Source organism: Chiroxiphia lanceolata, chromosome 1, assembly GCF_009829145.1.
Source record: "Chiroxiphia lanceolata isolate bChiLan1 chromosome 1, bChiLan1.pri, whole genome shotgun sequence".
Classification (NCBI taxonomy): Eukaryota; Metazoa; Chordata; class Aves; order Passeriformes; family Pipridae; genus Chiroxiphia; species Chiroxiphia lanceolata.
The window spans coordinates 40,260,460-40,283,338 of record NC_045637.1 but is presented as its reverse complement, the minus strand read 5'-3'; the positions used below and the strand labels follow the sequence as shown (position 1 = coordinate 40,283,338).

At 36.7% G+C, this 22,879-nt stretch overlaps 1 protein-coding gene across 1 annotated transcript in view; it reads left to right on the top strand.

Annotated features, from left to right (window-relative positions):
- The window catches only part of XKR4 (XK related 4), a 224,563-nt gene extending 203,615 nt beyond the window's left edge, over window positions 1-20,948 (top strand). The window contains exon 3 of the mRNA XM_032682631.1: window positions 16,533-20,948. Coding sequence (XP_032538522.1) covers window positions 16,533-17,479 — 947 coding nt within the window. The 3' untranslated portion in view covers window positions 17,480-20,948. The remainder of the gene's footprint in view (window positions 1-16,532) is intronic.
- Window positions 20,949-22,879: the final 1,931 nt, after the last annotated feature.

Below are 22,879 nucleotides of genomic sequence, written 5' to 3'. Positions count from 1 at the left end.
TGGATCTGGATACTCTGTGAATAGTATTAATTATTTTAACGCAGACAGAAATAAAATGTGACAGCAAATAATTAGAATTCCTACCTTCTATGGAACTTTATCTGATTACTTGACTATTGTATTCAGATTCTTCTCACGTCATTATGAGAAAGAGAGGTAATAAAAATGTATAGAGACACAGGGCAGGGATTATTCTGATAACATAATTCAGCAAATAGGAGAGCTAGTCAGAACAGAAGAAAGTGAATTGAAATGCCCTGGGTAACGAAGGCTTCTTTGGAAAAAGCAGGAAGAAGTGAATACCCTTGCTAACTTGACAGTTACACAAGCAGACCTTTGTCCTCAATATGACATCTCATATTAAAATATGAAGCAGGTAACAAAAGTAAAACTTTCCTTAAAATTAAGGAGAATTTTAGTTTCTTATGGATTTCATTGCTGTAGCAGGAGCTTTAAAAAAAAAAAAAAAAAAAAAAAAACCCACAGAATTATTTAACAGGATTTTGAAAAGATCTGGCTATTTGAGGAAAGCAGATGAGATGGTCTGGGGGGAAAGCCTGAAGAACAACAAACAGGTATGACCTGCGTGTGACTACATATAGGCTGGAAACCAGAGCAATGAGTTGGTGGGACAAGATGCTGCCACCGAGAGAAGAGAGCATGACATTAGCTGTCTGGTTTTACAGAGGACCACAACACATTCCTGAACCAGGCAGCTATGATCTCAATGCTCCTGTCATCAAGGGGTCGTATCCAAAAACAGAGGCCTGGGCGGCTTGTCCCATTGCTGGGATGAGCATGGGGATCGTGGAGACACCAGATGAGGTGGGCATGGGGAGGGAGGAGGAGGGCTAAGGATCTGGAGCACCTCTACAGAAAATAAGTATAGGAACTGGGAAACCTATGGAAAAGCAAGAAATATGAGGAGCGTTGAGAAAAGAGTAGTTTGAAAACCTTGCAGATGAAGTGACAAGGAAGGTGCCTCTGGCAAATTTGGGAAGGAGGTGATGCTGAATCCTTTTAGGGTCAGAAGCAGTGGAAGGAAAATATGCAGAACTGAAATGGACAAAATGTTTAAGCTGTAGCTTATGGTTATTTTGGTAGAGGAAAGGAAGCACTGAGTATCTGACCAAGCATAAATTGAATCACAGTCTTGCCCCTCGATAAACATTACTTTTCAAGAACAGAATAAGGAAAATATCTATATAACTTCATATTCATATACTGTTCTGATCATAATCAAGACAAAATCTCTCTGTCTCCTGCCTACCAAATCAGGTTAAGATTTAAAAAAAAATAAATTAATAACTTAATATTCTAGGTTATTGCAAGAGTGTTGCATTTATTCTTAAACTAGTATCAATGCCTATAATACACTGTTCCAAAGTGGTCAGTAATAGCAATAGAAAAATGTTAAATTCAGTAGGGTATAACCAGACCATGAAGCACTAAGAGTTCAAACTAAATACTAGTAGTTCAAAATATAACTCATTTTGGTATCCTGACATTAAAACTTGTAGAAACATAGAGACAACTTACATCCATCCTGAATGGAGTTCTGATTAATGTGAAATATGTCTTCCCACCGGTGCCTGAGTGTTTGGGGAAAGTCATTTTGCATTTGCTCTGGTAAGAACTGCAATTATTAAAAAAAAAAAAATTTGCCTATTTATTTCATCTCTCTGTGGAAGACTATGTACTCAAATAGATCATGGTACTTTTTTTTCTGTAACTGGGAATCTGAACTCTTTGAAGCATATTTTCATATTACCTTTCAAATCTTGAAATATGATATAAGTTTGTCATGGTGTTGGTTTTGATTCTTTGTTTGACAGTGTATTTGTGGCATGGCTCAGAGGGCTTTCTATGAACTTTTTTTTCTAAAGAGTAGCTATGTTTATAAATGACTGAGAGGAATGAGTTATCTCAATGTAGTAGTAGCAGAGATAAGCTTTTTTCCTGCAGTCTGCATAAAGAGTTGTTTACAGGCACACATCCAAACAACTACCATCATGGCTGGGCTTCGCGAACGAAGATTTGGGAAGGCTTTATCCACACTTGTTACAGGCACGTTGGTGACTTATGAGGCCAATACGTGACAGACATATCCAGTTGCAAAAGGCACAACAGAAAGACTCCTTAGATGGTGTATTCCGCAAGACACGGTTCTTCCTGCGTTGCCTTTTCTCCTCGAGAGTGATCCTGCGTGTGTTCTCAAAGGCTTCCGCAGCGTTATAGATGCTGTGTCTCCAGGCCTCCCGATTTGAGGCCAGAGTGGACCAATTATGGTGATCAATATGGCCAAGGCTGAGATGTTGTTTCAGGGAGTCCTTGAATCTTTTCTTCGGGGCTCCTCTCTTGCGGCAGCCAGTGGCAAGTTCACCATAGAGCAAGATCTTAGGGAGGCGGTGGTCCTTCATCCTGGAGACGTGCCCTGCCCATCGCAGCTGTGTTCTCATCAGCATGGCCTCTACACTTGTGACTGCTGCTTGCTCAAGAACAGATGTATTGGTCACATAATCTGACCAGTGGATGTTTAAGATTGTACGGAGGCAGCGCTGATGGAAGCGTTCTAGGAGACGCAGGTGGTGGCGGTAGATGACCCATGATTCGGAACCATACAAGAGAGTAGACAACACTATGGCTTTGTAAACACTGATCTTTGTGCTTTTCTTCAAGTTAGTCAGCCTAAAGAAGACAGAAGTTCTCCATCAACCTGCACCTCAGGAAGTCTTCCATCATCCCCATATCACCATTGGCGAATCAGAGCTCAAATCAGTCCAGCAGTTTAATTACCTAGGTAGCCTCATCTCCTCGGATGGTAAGATTGACGGGGAGATAGACAACAGGTTGGCAAAGGCATACAGTGCTTTCGGAAAACTCCACAAAAGAGTATGGCGTAATAAACACTTGAAGAAACAACTACCAAAGCTGAAGGGAAATAACATAACCTTCCCCCAGTCATGGGCACACACACTATCCCATTTCCTCTCCAAATCAGGATTAATAAGGTGGACCAAAGTAGAGGCATTTTGCTCATCTAGTATATTCACCAGTAGGTTTAAAGCTACTGCTTCTGGGCTTTTATCAGTTGTTGAGAAAAGACTGGATCTTTATTTCGAATTTTTTAGTTAGGTTACTGTTGTAGATTGAATACTTGTTATTCTGTTTGTTAAAATGTTCCAGTGATGTTAATTGATAACTTCTTGATCATCTTCAGTGTCAGAAAAATACCTTGCTAATATGCTGTCATACCATATTAAAAAAACAATAAATCAAATAAATATTAGGTATGCGGCTGACTGACACTTCCCCCTTGTGTCTGCAGAGAATCTAATTTAGAGACATACTACTATAACACTAAGATTCATTTATTTTCTCTTTGAAGTACACACTCAGTAACCTCTAAAATATAATCTGAGTCTTCGAGTTCCATTTGTAGAACCCTCTTTATGTTCTATGTCCAGCCTTAGCTATATCATCTCCAGTTTGGAGGACCCAGTTGTGGATGTCTATAAACACAGAAACATTAATTTTTAACAAAATATTGGAGAAGCAGATGAGTCCTAGAAATGCAGAGTACCTATTAATATAGGTTCTTCAAGCAGTAAAAATAATGAAGCCTCATTTCCTGCCCTTAATCATTGCCCTGAAAATATATCCAATTTTTTATCAGATCCCCTGAGTTGCAACAATATATTGTTCACTCACTGCCTTATTCCAAGTTCTCTCTCATGACTTTGGGTTTGGATGGCTAAGAGGCAGTATCTGCTGGGCTTACCTCAAAGTTACATCTATGTGGATTTGCCAGCTGCCAGAAACATATTTATTCACTTACTAATTGGTCCCTAGCTGTTGCAATAAAAATGCCTGAAGGCATAAAAATGCCTAAAATTCAGGCATAAAAATGAAATGCTTGAAGTCTGTTTTACTTTAAGTGGGAACATTTCTTTGGGCCCTCCTCTAGCTGCTGTTTTCCCTGAACTTCACAGAATTTAGTATCTTTCAGACATCTGTTTCTTTGTCAAATTCTGTTGAAATCAGTTAGTCATTCTTAACAATGACCATGGAGCAGACTGATGTGTAGATGCATAAAAAAAAAATCTAAAAATTATAAAAGGAAAGATGCACATAACTAAAAAGAAGTATAGATTAGCCTGACTCTAATTCAGTATAAAATAATAGAAATGTCAACTGTGTACTCAGGTAACAAAGAATTAGAAGCTAGATAGTAGAATTCTGCAAACTTTTTATTTTTTTTACTCAGGTATTGTTACTCAGACCTGTTATAATTCATTGACAAGCTTACAAGTTAGAATGATGACAGCAACTATAATGAATAATGTAAAAATATTTTTTTTAAAGTTCATGGGACTTAAATCACATGAGATCTTGAAGTAGGAACGGGTAGAGCTCATATAAAGTGGGCTAAAATCTGTCATCTAGATTTATACTAAAATTAAGAAAGAAAGAGTGAGGAAGTGACTAGTAGCACCTATTAAATACCTGTCCTTTCTCTCATCTTGTTTGGTAGCCTTATGGATGACAATGCGTATTATTTGCTGGCTGAGTTTCCAGTGACTGGTTAAGTTTTTCCAGGCTTTTGCACACAGATGTGAGCGTAGTTAATATTCTTTAGTATAACTACCATCGCAGATTAATCTGAATAATTTGGTCAAAATTATCACAACCAACTAATTATGTTTTAATACAGAAAAGTGTATTTGACAATCATAAACACAGATTAGATTTATAGGCTGGGAAAATCTCTGTCTTAAAAATCAGTAATTCAAAAGATGGCATAGCAGCCAGCAGATAGAAGAGTTTTTCTTTGTGAGATCCCAGTGTCAAGCTGTGGCTTTGAACCTTATATTGATCCACAGATGAAGAGGAAGAAAAATACACAGTAGACACGTTGAAGTGATCATGCCACTGTGAACACCAATAAGACCACTGTTAAAAGCCTGTGCCCTGTTCTGTGTCTCACACTTCCTGGAGGATGGAGCTACTGAAGGAAATTCAAAGTTGAGGAATAAAATGGTCCCAGGGGCCATCAATCAACCATTGATACATAAGTCTTTTAGGAACTGATGAGCCCAGAATATTGGGAAAAGGTTGAAAAAGTAACTCAATCACTCTCTCTGGGTACTTATACATTAAAAAAAATATTTAATGACAGGAGCTGAGGGAACTTTTCAGTCTTCTAGACAAGCAGCAGAAATGGAAATTAGATTAATTTAAACTTGCAACAAGGTGTAAGTTTTTGGCACAAGCCACAGATAAATATTGGAAAAGCTTTTCAGAGGAAATGTTGAGTCATTATTTTGCTCAGTGTCTTAAAATTATGCCAGTTTATCTGTCTGCATGTAGTATACAACAGTAAATATACCGTATATAAAAAAATGTACACAGACATGTAATATTTACCCATGTATATTGTGTGGATATATTCTAACTATATCAGAAATATGTAGAGATATAGCTGTAGAGCTTTGTTACTGGTAAAGAATAGCTTTGTAACTAATATTGAAAACAAAGACATAAATATGAAATCTAAAAAAATCCAAAGCTGGGCATGAGCTGGAAGCTGAATTAATCTCCAGAATACACTTCAATTCAGTTTGTTAGACTTTGCTTAAAGTTACATTGTCTGCACAGTAGGTGAAACCATGAATTTTCTGTTGGGATGAAGGAGAAGAGGTTAGTGATCACTTTTCCACTAACAGAAAAATAAGTCTATTTAATGAATTATTGTGAAAATACAGTTGAACTTTTTCAAAGTGAAAAAAACATGGCAAAGAGTGAAGACTATAATATTTCAGTTTGATCCAAAGGAAACTTCTACAGCATCATGTACCAGGCAGAGCTAAAAGCTCCAGTTTTCCCTTTGCTAAGAGGGATTGCACAAATACTAAATTGATTTCCTTTTCAGAGTGATGATAATTGCTTTTTATCCCAGAGCCCCATAGCAGACATTATCCTCAACATCTCTTCATAGATGAAAAGCTTAGAGAAGCTTAAAAGGCAAACACAAAAAATGCTACATATATAAAATATTTCTTAGACAAATTGTATCAAATAAGGTACTAACTTCAGACTGACTTTAATGTGCAAGTGGGAGAAATATCAGTTGCTTAATGAGGGCTGAAATTTATCCCCTTTCAGAAAGCCAATATGAACCTATAAACCACTGAAAGCCAATCCTAAAATTATGATTTAAGGAGATTTAAGGGGAATGATAGCCCCATGCTATCTTTTTTCATGGAGTCAGTATTTTGTTGTCGGTGACCTGGTCCCATCCCATTGATTTGTAATAAAACTTAGCATAAGGTATTTGGGATATTTTTCATGCCAAAATTCATCTTGGCTTCTAGTCTTCTCTGTGTTGGCTGCTGGCCACTGCTAGTGCAATATCTTAAAAAAACAAACAAACAAAAAAAAAATAAATAAAAATCTCAAGATCTCTGTGTATTTGAAGTACTGATTTAGCCCTTCCTCTTCCAAATCCTCAGCAAACATTTCCAGAGGCAGTGTGATACTGCTATTTGTATTCTATAATACTCACTATCTCTTGAAAAAAATACTTAGAAGAGAGAGTCTGAATTTGCCAGATACTATTTCAGATATGTTCCACCATATTGCAGGCAGTATGATCATTTCAAGCTCTTTTGCTTGTGGGATGCTGGTGGAAAACACGTCAGAAGACTTGGTTAATTGTAAAAATATATATCTTTCACAAGCTCATTGCAGGCTTAGGAAAATTTTCTTCAGCTATTTAAAATTTGTTTTAAAGTTGTCTTGTCCATGTTGTTGACATTTCTATGGAAATTCAAACATTCTGTTCTCTTCCAACATTTAGTCTTTAGATAACTGAATATATAAATGTTGTATTAATTTAAAAATATCTGCTTGGACATACCACTAGTCATCAAGTCTTCTTTGTAGATTATACCCTGGTCTCTATAGTGTCATTGCATCTTGAGAAGGGAAGGAGTTATCCTCCCCCAGAAAGGAAAAAAAGAAAGAAAGAGAGAAACAAACAGAAAGAGACAGAAAGAAAGAGAAAGAAAGAGAAAAAGAGAGAGAGAGAGAAAGAAAGAAAGAGAGAAAGAGAAAGAAAGAAAGAGAAAGAAAGACGTTTCTAAGGATGCCCTGACATTATACTCTTTCAAGGGTACTGAGGGCTTCTAAGTGTAAAACTGATGTCCTGGAAACCTTTAATTTTAAAATTCTGATGAAATATTATGATGAATTTGTTTGAACCCTACAGAAATTCAGCCAAATCAGTGACTGAAAACCAAAGGTGGATAAAGTCAGACTGAAAAAAATGTGCATTTTTAAAGTCAAGGTAAATATCCTTTGGAAGGATGTTTTCTCCCTTGTTTTAAACTTTTGAATTCTTAATCACTTGATTGAACACAAAGGATTCACTCAGTGTTCATAAGGCTTGTATTGCATTCACACTGATTGCAACTGTGCTATCTCACTTAAAATATATTTCCATATCTATGAAACACATTACGGAACTATGAATTTTTTTCCTTGTTTCACTATAAAAAAAATGGTAAATTTGTTGTGACTAGGTTACACTAAAAAAAATGTTGATATGTACTTCCTTTTTCAGAATTTGTACTATTCTCTACAGGCATAGAAAAATTGTATGTGTAGTAAATTTCTAATTCTCCTGGGTACATTCTCCTCCCTCATCCTCTCATTAAATCTCAGGAAATAATGTGACAGCTTTTATATTCACCGACAACCGGTTTTTGAGGCAGGCAGTGCTGCCTTGTAGGGTGCTGGCAGGTGGCAAAACACCCTTCAGAGGAAGGAGGGTTTACATAAGTTTGAGGTGTATTCCATGTATCCCTGTGCAAGGAAAAAAACCTTTTTCTTGAGTGGTCCTGGAATGAGAAGGTACAATCTGGCCCCTCAAGCAATGACCACATGCGTGGTTTGTGCATGCAAAAATATATTGGCATGAGGTGATTAGATGTGACCTTGGATTGCACTCAGACACCCACCCAACTTCTCGTTTACTCCCCTTACTCAACAGGGAAGAGTGAGAAAACAGGATAAAAATCCTTGTGGGTTGCAGTAAAGGGAGATCCCTTAGCAGTTAACATCACAGGCAAAACAGACTCAACTTGTGGAAAACTTATTTAATATATTGCCAGTGAAAACAGATATGGATAGTGAGAAACAGGGGTACAAAATAAAACAAGTTTTTCCCCCTATATCCCACTTTTACCAACATCAGTTTCACTCCTTCATCCCTGACCCTTCTGCCTCCCCATCCCATGTGGCACAGGGTGATGGGCAATGGGGCATTGCAATCAGTCAGTAACAGTTTATCTCTCCTGCTCCTTTCTCCTCACACTTTTCCTCTGCTCCAGCATGATCCCTCCTACAAGATATAGTTCCTTCAAGACAAACCTGCTCCAGTGTGGGCTCTCCAGGGGCCACAGTTTCCGTACCCATGTGCTGAAGGGTGTATATCTTCTCCCTCATGGTCCTTCACAAGTAATGGGAAATTACCTCCCCCACCATGGTTCTCTCCCACAGGGGCTTGGAGCACATCCTCCCTTTCCTTATTCTCTCACCCTAATGTTTATATTGCTGTTCTCATGTCCTTCTTTCCCCTCTCCTCTGTCTACCAGGATTTTTTGCTCTTCCTTAAATACTTTTTCCAGAGGTGCTACCATCTTGGCTGATGGTCTCGGCTGTGTCTTGTGGGGTCTCACTTTGGAGCTGGCTGGAAACTGGTTGGAACCATCTGTGTCTGGTATGATGCAGGTCCCCGGCCTCTCCTCATGAGGCCACCCCTCTGTCCCCATGCCAGTACTTGAGCATAGACACCCAGTACATTAGAAAACAGTTTTATGGAGAATTGATTAGGAAACCAATACTATTTCTAGCACCACCATGTTTTTACTTCAACAGATTTATTTCCAAATTTTGTACCATTTCAGTTCTAGTTTTGTATTGTTGCTTTGAGAGTTTTTATTCTGAAGTTTTAATTTCTTACCATATTTTGATGTGTGGGTTGAGCCCACACCTGCAGCAGCCCCAAGACAGCCACTAGGGTCTGGCAGGCCCCTGCCCTGCGAGCTGGGAGGGATAGCATACAAACCTTTGGACAGGTGATACAATGACTTTATGAAAGAAACAAATGTTAATACTAATTTTCTCCCTATTCATGCTTAAACACTCTTCTAGGCTAAGTACAGTGTATTTTTTTTAAAAAAAAGTTGCATATTCCTAAAAAAAAAAATTGTTTTAGTAGAAGACTAAAACCGTCTAAATGGCATTTACTGTGTACATCTTTTGTGGTTTTTTTCACTTGATTATTTTTCCAAAGCATTTCCAATAAAACAATTCCAGTTGATCTTATTAGTGGCCATGAAATGGAAATCTGTGTGCCTAGCTCCTACAAATCACTCAAATATACCAGGATAAAATTTGTTCAGAAGCTGCCTAAGCAAAGCTCAACAGAAGAGTATAGGCAGAATCACAAAAATGTGGATCAACAAAAAGGCATTTCCCCAAAACTTATGTTTTAACAGGATTTTTACAGGTATAAAATATAGTATAATATAGTAAACTATATATTTTTCTCTTTCTCCTGTTGGGTGGCAGGGAGAAGTGCTACTGCAGCGGGTACTGACTTCATGGAAGGTGTCCATATATGCAGTACATTGGACAGAGCAGTGCAGGTGGAGCCTTCTCCCATAGATGGTGCCCTATATTTAGCTTAGCATTATGTTGTCATGATGTTTCTTCTCAAGAGCTAATGGCAGGGGTTTTGTTCTGCTTGGGGTTCCTGCATTCTCCAGATAATCCCTTGATTTCTGTAAGCTACTTGCAGCAACCTCAAGGCATTGAAACCCTAAGAAGAAATGTAGAAATCATGGAAATGAGCCTGGAGTCATTGGGTATGTTTGTGCTGCACATACTTCACTGGAATTGAAGTTACCAAATTGCCTAACAGACGAGTCTAGCTGTGAAAGTACAGAAGTCTAAGTTTGGATTCCTAACAGGCAAAATGATTTCATGGTTCTTGTTGTTCCTGCATGGCAAGTTGACTCTCTTTATCTGTGTTGATTTGATTCATAGTTTGTAAGAGAACTCCTGAAATACACCAAAGTTTGGGTAAAAGAATTAGTTTGGAACTAGGGGCAAGGCAAAGGGGAACTGTTCTTGATGTTATCTTGAAATAAAATTATGACTATCATTCATGTATTTAAAGCTATGACCAGGATTGCTGCTCTGCAGAAGTTTCTCAACATTATGTCTAACAGATTTGCTAAGGTAATATTACCTTGAGTGCAGCAAGAGATAAATCATTAGGCAGGTGTCTTGTAAAGACCCTAAGAATCTGCACAAGATACATGCAGTAAGCCAAACTCTTGTCAGTTGGCCTGTGTTGTCTATGCAGAATCCAAACCACTGCTGGTAAAAAAAATAGGAGTAGGTAAAATAAGTAAGGTTGAAAGTAACATTAATATATAGAATGTTCCTAGAGTTCTGAGGCAATGGTAAATTGTTGTCATGAGCCAAATGAAAGAAACAGCTGGAAGCTGTCTCACCAGAACTATCTACAGAAAGCAGCTGGAAGGAATCATGGGATTCCTATATATGCTAGGATGTTCTATGATAACTACATAACACATAGGAGAAGTAATATCAGGCATAATACTGACTTGAATTTCAACAAGGAAGAGTTCCTGTCACCCCTTATGCTGTTACCCTGCCTCAGTATACTGTGGGAGAAAGCTGAGCTGAATGTTGGCAAGCTGATGAAACCGTCTATGCTGCCCTGAAAATCCCTGTCTGTGAATGCAGCCTGTGGCAAAAACTGGAAATGTGAACTACTGGAGACTCATCCTCAGACACTGACAGTCCCATGTTTGTGGGTAGCAAACAGTCTGATTGTAAAACTAGAGAAACGGAATGTTACAGTAGGGTGGCATTTCTATCGATACAGAATCAGATCTAGTGGCACTTAAAAAAGAAGAACAAAGTCCTTTTCTGACCTCAGGCAGCTTATTTCAGTTGAACAGAATGCTTTTGATCTTGATTTAGGACAACTAATATATGACAAACTTGCTGACATGGGAAAGTAATAGGATTATCTTGGCAACAAGCTTATGAGGAAATAACCTAGGTGAGGGGGAGAGTTTATATTGTTATCCCTTTAGACAATAGGAAAGCATAAAAAAGGAAAGATTCATCTTTAGGTTTCATCTCACAGTATTGGTCAGGGAGTGAAACTCCCTGGACATTATGGTCCCTGATGTCATCAAAAGCTGCCCTTAAAGCATGCCAAGCGTCCTGTGTACTAAACCATGTATGGAAGCACAGTATGTACACCATGCCATACATTGCTGTACTGTGTATGGGAATAAAAGAATTAGTGCAGAAACCCATAGACAATTGTCAAGCTGCCTGCAAGCCTGCCTCCATGTGAATCTCTAGCAGAGCAACATAGCAAAAGTTGTCTAAATACAGCAAGACATTTTCTGAAGCTGGAGGGATGCAGTCATGATATGCTATTTCCTACAGGACTAAGATTCAAATATTAGAGAACCTTGGCTTTTGTTCAGAGAAGCACCTGGAAGCTTGGATGCATCTATCAGCACCTCTCCAGCTGAGTAGGAAACTCGTAAAATAGGCTTTCTTAAAATAATGTTTCATAGTCTCAGATCCCAGAAAACGTTATCATGCCCAGATGTCCTTCTGCATTTGGTATTCCTGCTTTTAGATAAGTTTACTCCAAGACACGGTGAGATGAGCACAAGTTTAAAAGGAAGGATGAAGCAGAGACAGACACAGTTGGCAGTAGTTTGATTTCTGAAATCAGGTTGAATGTTAAGGAGCATTTTCTGTGATCAGTTCATCCATTTATAAGCTTTCCAGCTGACTCGAGCTGTTCTGTATTTATGCTATATAGGATTTATGGACTGATGTGATTAGAAAAAAGTGATTTATGGACTTGAATATACCTTTACTATCTCAAGTACAAATTAGGAGTAAAATAAAATTACTGTGAGAATGAGACCTGTATTTTTTTCAGCTCTGCTCCAGTCTAAAGATTATATTGTGGGATAGCATGCAAAGGTAGAGGTGTTAGCAAGATACAACTAAGTTGTGAATTGCCATGCAGAGATGTAATATAGAAAACCCTTATGTGTTGTGAGCAATTCTGTTTAGTTTGCCCTTGAACAAAATATTTCACTCAGATTTCTCACAAATACTGTTGAGAAGAATTTCATTGGCTCTCCTGTAGTTATTTGGACTTGCTTGCTTCCCTGAAATCTTACATTTATGAATGTATTCATCTCTGTATACATTCTCTTTTCCCTCACATATATTTGCTTTCATTTGTGAAAGTCACGTTAGTGGGTTTTTTATCTTGTCTCTAAGGAGGTGTAGCTCATTGCAGTGTATTAAATTTTAGATTTAAATTATCAATACAGATATGCCACACTCTATAAAATGCAAACACATCTTGGAGAAATTAATAATTTCCAGGGGAAAAATTAAACTTATAATTCAGTCAAGGCAGTTCTATTCTTTTTTTATCAGACAGATAGTGTACCATCTTAAGAATATCTGAAACTCATCTGTAATAAAAAGTTGTCATTCCTTTATACAAATAACATAATTAAATAATACAAACCCTTAACAGAAAAAAAAGAGGTTAAACTGTATTTTTCACTCAAAACAGATTATAATTAGTTCCTAGCAGAAAGTTACCTTGATACAATCTATTATTTTCTCACTATTGTGACTGTTGTTGATGGGCTAAGCTGCAAAGTGGGTACATACAATCCCACTCCCATTCATTGCTATTTAGAGTATGTCAGGTGTCCATTTTAGAAACAGACAAAAGCATCATTTGTCTGATGCAAATTGTGAAGTGATGCTTTACCTATGCAAAGCCTGTATTTCTTTTCTTTTGCAGACAGAACTTTAGAGACCAAATCACATACTGGGGAAAAATATTTGAAGGTTCAGCTTCAGAAAAGAAAGAAACAGGAACATGTTTCATGCTTCCTAAGGCCATTTTAGAGAATTTTCCTGTTCTTTCAACAGTCTGTAATGGAAGAACATACAATTGCTTGTGTATATATTCACTGGGAATGGCTATTTAATCTTAATTTCTGAGATCAAGACCCTAAATACAAGACTGTCATAATACAAGACTGTCAAATACACCATAAAGCTGCTGCAGCACCCAAAAAGTGTACATAAGCTGCAGCTGAGCAAGCAGCAAAGCTGGTTCTTGTTCCTCATGAATGGTGGCTCCACAGATCACATCCAATTTCTGTTCATTTCTGGGTGGCAAATAAGCCTTCCTGACTGCAGAAGTTAAACCACCTGCATCGTTAAAGTTTTGTTTTGACAGTAATAGGAATTTATTTTAGTTCCTTTTTTGAAGTAGGGATAAAGCGGTTTATCCAAATACATACTCAGCAACTGCATCAATAGGTTCTAATTAATGAATTGTCCATTCAGTGCTACAATAATTCACTTTATCTCTGACCACTCTCAGTGAATTATTTATATAGTGACATTTATTAGCAAACTGCCATTTGCATCACTTTTACATTATTGTTTTCATTATTAATTTACTTTTACTAATTCTTTAGTGCTTAGTCTCATCAATAAAGAGAAACAGATGGAGCCTATGAAGTGCTTAACCTTATCTTAATTCTATATCCCTAACACCATTGCCTATAGTACAAGAGTAGATACGTAATATATTAACTGACAGTTCTTTCCTTTTGTACATTCCCTTGTCTCCTTTCTCTCCTGTTTGCCAATATCCCTGAGTTTGTTCTGTAAAAGCAAAGGATGATTCCCTATTAATGACTATTTAAATAACAGAATTACATTACTATTGTACTTGCTTCTTTCTGTCCCAGACAATGACTATGAATTAATTAGCATTAGAACACTGGAAATTCCTATGAATTTAACATTATATTCTGTGTGCATTATTGAATGATTTTACACTTCCTAATGCAAAACTGATGATATCTCTACAAACCTCAGGGGGAGTGCGTGAGGTCATTAAAGTTAGATTTGCAAAGAAAACGTGGATTTCTTGCTCACATTATTTTTTCCTGTGCTGATAATGCTATTTTTGAGCTCTTGTTCAGAGTGGCTCATTTGTATTGAAAGATTCTTTTACCCTTTATCCTATTCATCTACCTTTCCAAACTTTTCATTTCATGAGGGAAACGAACTGTGTTTTTTCAATAATTAAAACATTCCTACAGGAAAACAAGAACTTACATTTTCAGATCGTAGTGTTGTCTTCAGAGATAACAAACACAGAAGGGCAGCCCAGTGTGAGAAAACACACATACAAGTCAGAAATGAAAATAGCAATTTACACCATGTCTTCTTCCTGTCTTCATTGCTGATAGCTTGTTTTCTCCGTGAAGGAGGATTCCAGCAGTAACGCTGGTGTTTTGTCATCCAGGCATCTACGTGGGGATTAAAATGATGAAGTTTTGTTAAAAATTCTCCCTGGAATCCTAAGTTTGCTCTACATTTCTGCTGATTGTTTGTTATTATTTTTGTTTTTAAAACAAAGATATTTTAAATTCATGGGAGCTCACAACATTATTAGCACCCTGCCGGTGACTGAGGGAGAAACACTGGCAAATGCAATCCCTCCTGAAAGCAATTAGTCTCTCTGTACTACTTACTGAGCAAAATCTTAATGTGTTAAATCAGGTGAATTGCTTAAATAGATTTTTTTCCATCAGAATCAGGTAGTATTTCCATAACCTACATTTTTCTGTTTCAAAATAACCTCTTTTTTTTTTCTGAAGTAAATAGCAATATGTATTTCAGCTTAAATTTACCATTCTGTATTAATAAAATTTCATAAAATTTATAATAGTTAAGTAATATATTCTTGAACAGGGAAGAAAAATCCTGGCTATACATCCAGAACCAAAGGTTGTTGGATTAAACAGCTTTTAACAGCAGACAAAAGAAATGTTTTCTTCATGTCAGTTTGATTTACTTCATAACTAGTTCAAAGTTAAGGAACTGCTTAGAAATAGAATAAGCTGAAGCATCATTATCTTTAAATGGTCTATGAATAAACTCTCAGTCTGGGATGCTGAGACTTATGAATTCATTCATTAGCTGTATGTAAAATTAGGCTTGGTAATAAACCAGTTTTAAGTATAAATTGTTTGATACATTTTTCCTCTGTATACAACATTTATTGCAATTTTATTTAAATAATAAATACACTTGAAAGGCTGGGATTTTGCATTTCAATTGCAAATTCCATTTCCATACAGAGCAGGTTGATATGAGTCATAAGTAAATAAAAATTAATCTTCTAGTAAAGAAGAATTATTATCATTTCTAACAGAATGCTGTGTAAGTATTAAGCATTTGAATAATTATGCTGAACTATACCACTTCTGAAATGGGAATGTAAGGTATGTTTCTGGTAGTGTATGGAAGTAACAGATTAGTTGAAAATTAGATTCAAACTAACATTTTTTTTTTAATTTACCTACAGGCAAGAGTCAAAGTCCCTTGAGGAGAAAAGAATAATACACATTCAAAATAAATTGGTCTTTTTAAAAAATAATTGTTTTACAATTTTTGTATTTTTGTATTTTTTTGTATTTTCACAGAACTAATGTTTGAAATCTTATGAGAAATAATTTCATATTCAATTCTTTAAATAATTTGAAGTTTTACCAAAATATTATAGTTTAGGGCATTGTAAGTAGGCAATTCTGTGATATATGAGAGATAGAATGACTATATTGCTATATTAATCATAAACCCCTACTTTAGGAGCATCTTTACTCAGAATTTTAATTCAGTAGACAATTCCAACATTTCTAAAATAAATTTAATTTCCAGCTGAAAGAAAATAAGTTTTGACATTTTATACTTATTAAAATTCTGTTTAAAATATCAAAATGGGCATTTTTTTCCCTTAGCAAGAGTAAAGCAGTCAGTTTACATTTTCATGTAACAAGAGTTACATAAATTTATTTTTAAAATGCAGATTTATGCTCACATTGTTATTGATTTATTTTACATGTATATGATGCTGACATTTTAATTAGAAAGACTTAGTTGCTTTATATTAGGTTTCCTTAATGATTTATCAAAATCAGAACATTCATATTCTTTCTTGAAAACAATAAGGACAGCAGGTCCCATTAAATCACAGAGCTGACAGAGACGCCCATCTCCAATTTGCTCAGAGTCGTGAATCAGTTAATTTGTTTCAAATGTGTAATTACTAGAGAAGGGGTTCAGAGTGTGGTTTGATGGCCACTCTTGTTTTTGTGTATCCAGCATTCTAAGGGCAATGAAATCTCAGATGTTGAGGTCCATTTCTCTGAGCTAAAGGAGAAGGAAGAGGTTTTATTATGTCAGTGATGTAGAACGTATTTAAAGCAGTAAGGATCTCACCGGTTTCAGCCAAGCACTGACATACTAATTATGCCTTAACTGCATCTCCTGTTTCCTCCTAGGTCTTACTGCTGCAGCATCTCTCGTATCCCTGGCCTGGGCTTTGGCTTCCTACCAAAAGGCCCTCCGTGACTCCCGTGATGACAAGAAACCCATCAGTTATATGGCTGTTATAATCCAGTTTTGCTGGCATTTCTTCACAATTGCAGCAAGGGTCATTACTTTTGCTCTGTTTGCCTCAGTTTTCCAGCTGTACTTTGGGATCTTCATCGTGTTGCATTGGTGCATCATGACCTTCTGGATCGTTCACTGCGAGACAGAGTTTTGCATCACTAAATGGGAGGAGATAGTTTTCGACATGGTTGTTGGGATAATCTATATCTTCAGCTGGTTCAATGTCAAGGAAGGAAGGACACGCTGTAGGCTTTTCATTTACTATTTTGTCATCCTTTTAGAAAACACTGCCTTGAGTGTTCTCTGGTATCTGTACAAAGCCCCTCAAATCTCTGATGCATTTGCCATACCAGCACTGTGTGTAGTGTTCAGCAGCTTTTTAACAGGCATTGTTTTTATGTTAATGTACTATGCCTTCTTTCACCCCAATGGACCAAGGTTTGGGCAGTCGCCAAGCTGTGCTTGTGAGGACCCTGCCACTGCCTTCACCCTACCCCCAGAAGTGGCCACAAGCACGCTAAGGTCCATCTCCAACAACCGGAGTGTCACGAGCGAGCGGGATCAAAAATTTGCAGAGAGGGATGGGTGTGTGCCTGTGTTTCAGGTGAGACCCACCGCACCATCCACACCTTCATCCCGGCCACCAAGGATTGAGGAGTCTGTCATTAAAATTGATCTGTTCAGGAACAGGTACCCAGCATGGGAGAGACATGTGTTGGACAGGAGCCTGAGGAAGGCAATCTTGGCATTTGAATGTTCCCCTACTCCTCCACGGCTACAGTATAAAGATGATGCCCTTATCCAGGAGCGCTTGGAATATGAAACCACATTGTAAACAAAGCAAAAACACGGCTTGAAGAAGCTCCAGTGTTACAGTCCAAATTAAGGGTTGACGGTAGGGCTGTAGGAATAAATAAACTGTGTACTACAAGTAGAGAAGCAAGCTATAGTGTTCTTAGTCTGGCTATCATCATGATTATCATTTGATCCACTGTGTGCAGTCTGTCTGCAGGACACTGATACAGCAGCGTCATCTGAAAGCCTAAAAAAGCTTTGACCCACACATACAGATCAGTTACTTCAGCTGGGGAAACTCACCCACAACCCCTTGCTGCTATGAAACTCTAACTGCACAGTACTTACAACCAAACAAGAGCTTTCAACTTTAGCCAGTAGTGCATTTTATTTTAGAAATTAATGATTGATATTTCCATAATCAATGGCAAAAATAAACAAAAACATACCTTTTCAAAAATAACAAAACTAGCACACAGTGTTGCTGTTATGAAAACTGTTTTCTGGGGAAAAAAATAGGAACATAGTAGTTTTCAACACTCCCATAAATCAACCATTAAGGTTAGGTTAGGTATGCAAAATAGTTCTTAATTAAAAAGATACATTATCATGTTTGTAAGGCTGTCAAAGGAAAGTAAACTAGATTTTGATTAATTAGATCATAAAAATTAATACTACCAGAACTGTTTGTTTTCTGTAGAATTTCAAAGTCTTTTTAAAATAAAATTTAACTTCTTGATGCTACTTTCAGCAGAAATCCTATGCAGCTCACTTCTGGTTTTCAGAAGAAATAAGGAGCTCTAACATGTAGTGATATACATTAAATGATAATCATGATTCAGTGTTCAATTTGCAAAAAAAAAAAAAAAAAAGTGAAAGAACAGGGAAGTATAGTTTTCACATTCTAAACTTTTTGGAGGACCCCATTCAGACATTTCAGAAGAAGCTACAAGGAGATGAACACACTGAGACTTCTCTGTTTCAGGACTGAGAATGCATGATTCAGTGTGTGAATGTATGCAGGGGTGACAAGAGACTGTGACATGCCATACCCTTCTAGTGCCAAACATTGTATAACTGCAAGGTTGATATTGCCTGAGGGACAGATAACAAGTGGCACAAGCCCTACCAGAGAAAGAAGCAGGGAAGACCAAACAAGTTCTCAACATGTAGAGACAGCTCTGATTTTTCCCAACCCAAGGTGAAAGTGGTGTCTTTTAAAGGCTTTCAACCACCTGTTAGTAAGTATATTCACAGAAGTATAATATAAGAAAGTTATGTGGAAGAGTCTCTTCTGCCTGTTCAAGACTTTTGTCCAGATGCGTCTAAAAATTGCGTTGAATCTCTTGTAATAGAGTGCTTTGCTGCAAGCTTTTGGGTTTTAAATACCTCCCTAAATCTAGTCAATGGTATTATCCTTCATGTTAAAAGTATCCCCTGATGGTGCTTTCAAATGCATTAAAGGTGCAAGTCAAAATTTGATAGTATTTTTTTTAAATCTGGTGCAGAGTGAAAAACTCATGGATTATTTCGATATTTTTGTAAACTAAAAATATGGTATAAAAGGTTACTTTTTATAAACCTCAAATCTTTTAATACATTTCATTCTCTTTATAGCTTAGATTTTAATAATTGGTCCATGAATTTTATCAAATGGCTTTTTCAGGTTGATGTAAACCTGGTTTTCACACATTATGGATTTGTTTTGCAGTGTAATGCCATATGAAAGCCTACATGGGTACTTTTAGAATACCCTATAAACTGTGGATCCTGTTTCAAATGTAAGTGGCTTGTAAAGACACCAAGTGATTCCATAAGAAAAAATTTGCTATAACTATTTCCATCCATTTTAGGAGAGAGAAGCAGAACTGAAGAGTTATTGTTGTAAATGGCATTGTCAGAATGGAGAAGACCTGATGATTGAAATCTTCACTGTCAGATATATCCAGTGTAGTCACTGCTGTATATGCTGCTGGATTAATTTCAGTCTTTCCTATTATGAATATTTGTACTATGAAATGGCCAAGGTTACACCGACTATGTTTATTTGTATGCGTTCAATTAGCCATTTTTAATGTTGACTTTTTTTATTAGTGAAATGTTCGATACCTGTTGTTCTTTGCTGGGGCAAGTTCCTCAAAACAAACAAAAAAAAAATCTGTGAAAGTGCAGGAATCTGCAAGGCAGAGGGAACTTTACACAGATCAGAAAACACCCATGCTTCAAGGGTTTCTTAGGTATTTTCAAATTAAGCAGTAGCCAACTGCCTCTATAATAATTTTTTAAATAAAACAATTTTTTGATAGTCCAAATGTGAAGCTTTGTACAAAGTGATTGCCCTTCTCTCCATGAATATATAGCTGATTATTCAGAGAAAAGCACTCATGTTTTGTCAAAAAATATACCAGTGCAAGAACTGCTAAAAAAAAGGTTTTTGAAGCAAGTCCTTTGTCCTGTTAAATTCAGTAGAGCCTTCACTCCAGAATCAAATGCTAGCTCGCACAAGGAAATTGATGGTTTTCTTTACAAACAAGGCAAATGGTAAGCTTTGTGATCCAACATGTGTTTCTTTTGGAAACAGTTGAATGTGTTTGCTGCTGCTTTAACAATTCAGAAATTTAAGCCCGAATGAGGCACAGTGGGCAGCCTTTGCAAGCTCTACCCACCCTCTGGTACCTCCTGGGGAGAGGGGCACATCACGGCTGTCAGAGAGGCTTGTCCTGTGCTGCTGTCCCTCTCATCCCCTTGCTCTTCCTCAGAGCTGTGAGCCCTTTGGTCAGGGCTTAAAGAATTGAAGAAACGTTCCTTCCTACGAAATTTAAAGAGTTAAAGTCTGCACCAGTGCTTGCTTTGCAAGGTTGCTGAAGAAGGTTTGGGGTGAGTTTCTTTGATTTGCTTTTGTTTGGTTTTGGAAGGAAGGACACAGAGGTATTATTTATCCATGTGGGTTTTCATGCCTAGCATTTACTTTCTTTACTCTCTCAGCATTTTGATTTTTTTAAATAATGTTTGTAAAAGTGTTTATCTTAAGCAAACTACTACTGCAGGGTCTGAGTGCAGAGCAACATACACATCTATATATATATACATATATATATATATATATGTATATGCACAGCACTATATATATGCATCTTGTCCTAAGAATTCAGTCTCGCTGTTTGAGGGAGGGAGAGAAATCAATATACACTGAGTCAAAATTTGCTCTCCAAAATCTTACTCTGTTACATTCGTAACATCAGTGATACTTGCACTGAGAACAGGGTGGCCATTGAAATCTTAACACTCAGATGACTACGTGGACAGTTTCATGATTTGCATTGCTGTGAATAGTCACATTAAAAGCTGTAAGAACTTTTTATAGAAATTGCCAAGATTAAACATCATCCACGTTGAAATTCCACAATGGCCTTAAGGAGAGTTAATAATCAATATGCACTATTCTTTTTACCACAGACAGTTTTAAAATCAATAACATTCAATTAAGACAGCAATAGCAAAAAAAAAAACAAACCAAAAAACCCAAACAACAAAAAAACAAAACCCAAAAAAAACCATCCAAAAAATTGTAAAGAAAATTAACTTCTACTTTTGAAATAATAAAAAAAATCAGGCCTTTTAAATTTCATTACAGAATACAAGAAAATAAAATGTTCATATTTTCATATTCACATTCTGGTAAAGAAAAGCAATCACATCTCTTTGTTAGAAGTAAGAATTATGAAAGCATTGTTCTACTGAACAAAAAAAATTGCCAGTGGATTTAATGATAACTTATCTGGTTAAACACTTGGTCCTAAACTTTTGAGAGTTTAGGACTGTTTTGTCTGTTACAGAAAAGGCAATTCAACTACTTTTCACTACTCTAATTAGGTAAAGAAGAGGTAATGTATACCAGGTTCATTCAGAAAACATATAAAAAATGTAACATAAAATTTTTGTCTTATTTTAAAAGTTATTTGTTCTGTAATAAGATAATTTTTCTGAAAAAACTCTTTGCAAATATGTGCAATACCTTTTTCCTGCATATTTAATAATGAAAAAAGTAATTTCTGATTCAGTTTATGTCAATTTAAATATGTTTCTTGTGCTAGAACAATGTTTCTGTACTTGGGCTATATGGCTTTGATGACATATAAACAACATTTTTATTGACAAAGCAACAAATTCTCTATTAATTAATTTTTATAACACTGGAGAAAATTTTCCTTCCAAAATTCAATGCTAGGCCTCATCTGCCTGATTTTGTAAACTTTTAAGCAGAGAGGGTAAATTACAGTTTTATTGGAGATATAATTTTTAATATGTGGTGAATAGCTATTACACCCGTATCAGTTTAAAACATACAATGGTCTAGCCAATACATCATTATTTCCCCAAAAGAGCAATTCGTAAGTGGTAGTAAAAGTAAAGGTGCTGCTTTATTTGGAAAGGGACTTCCAATCATGCAATATGTTCATTTACTTTTTATTGGCCAGCAGATATTCACAACCAGCCTTTTGGGATTTTTGAAGTCTTTGTGATTTGATCATGTAACTCCTTAAGAGCCTTAAAAGTGGCGCTGCACTGAGTTTTAGTTGGCTCTGCCAGTGATTCAGCTCCCAAAGCCGCTGCTGCCATTTCTCTGCTCCGTCCCTGAAGTTGTGCAATCCAGAGTGACTGAGATGCTGAGATTTGCTTTGCACCCCCTGCACTGCCTGCACAGTGCCAAGTAAAAGACTTCAGCAGATTTCTGTGGTCCTACTGCTGCCTCTGTTGCTCCTGTGCATGGTGGGAAGCAGAGTAAATTGCATCTGTGCATCTATTTAAATGAGCTTATTTACGTTGAGCCCCTACAAGATGTGTGTGATGAAAATAATTGCAACACGTGTCCATGAATTTGCAAGCCCAACACTGCAATTACTAATTCTGTAGCATAACAAAGCAGAACATGGGAAGAATTGTCTAAACACACAATAAGCCGTTTAATTTTGCTAATTGTAGCAATTAGACTAGCTTGCATGAAGCCTGTGCTCTCAGCAGAAAGCCAAATAGAGTAAATGGCAAACAGCCATTTATATACCAGAGACATTAAGTCATGAATTCCTCCCTTCATTGTTATAGAACTATGTCTTCTCATTATGACGTTTAATTGATTCTTCTTTATTCTGACAAAAGAGATAAAATGCAAAATAAGAACAGATTCTTTTAAATCTGGGAATCAAAAAAAAAAAAAAAACACAACAGATTACTGCAGTTCACATGTAGTGATTTTTTGAAACAAATTCTGTCATTATTTTCACTTGGCTGCAGATTGCTGAGCAATCCACTTCTGAGATGATTTCTCACATCTGGTATGAGCAGATTTCATTAGAGGAGAGACATTACAAAGCCTCGCTCATGCAAAGTTCGGGGAATAGCGTCACTGATCAACAGATCGTTTAACACGTGAGGGATCCCT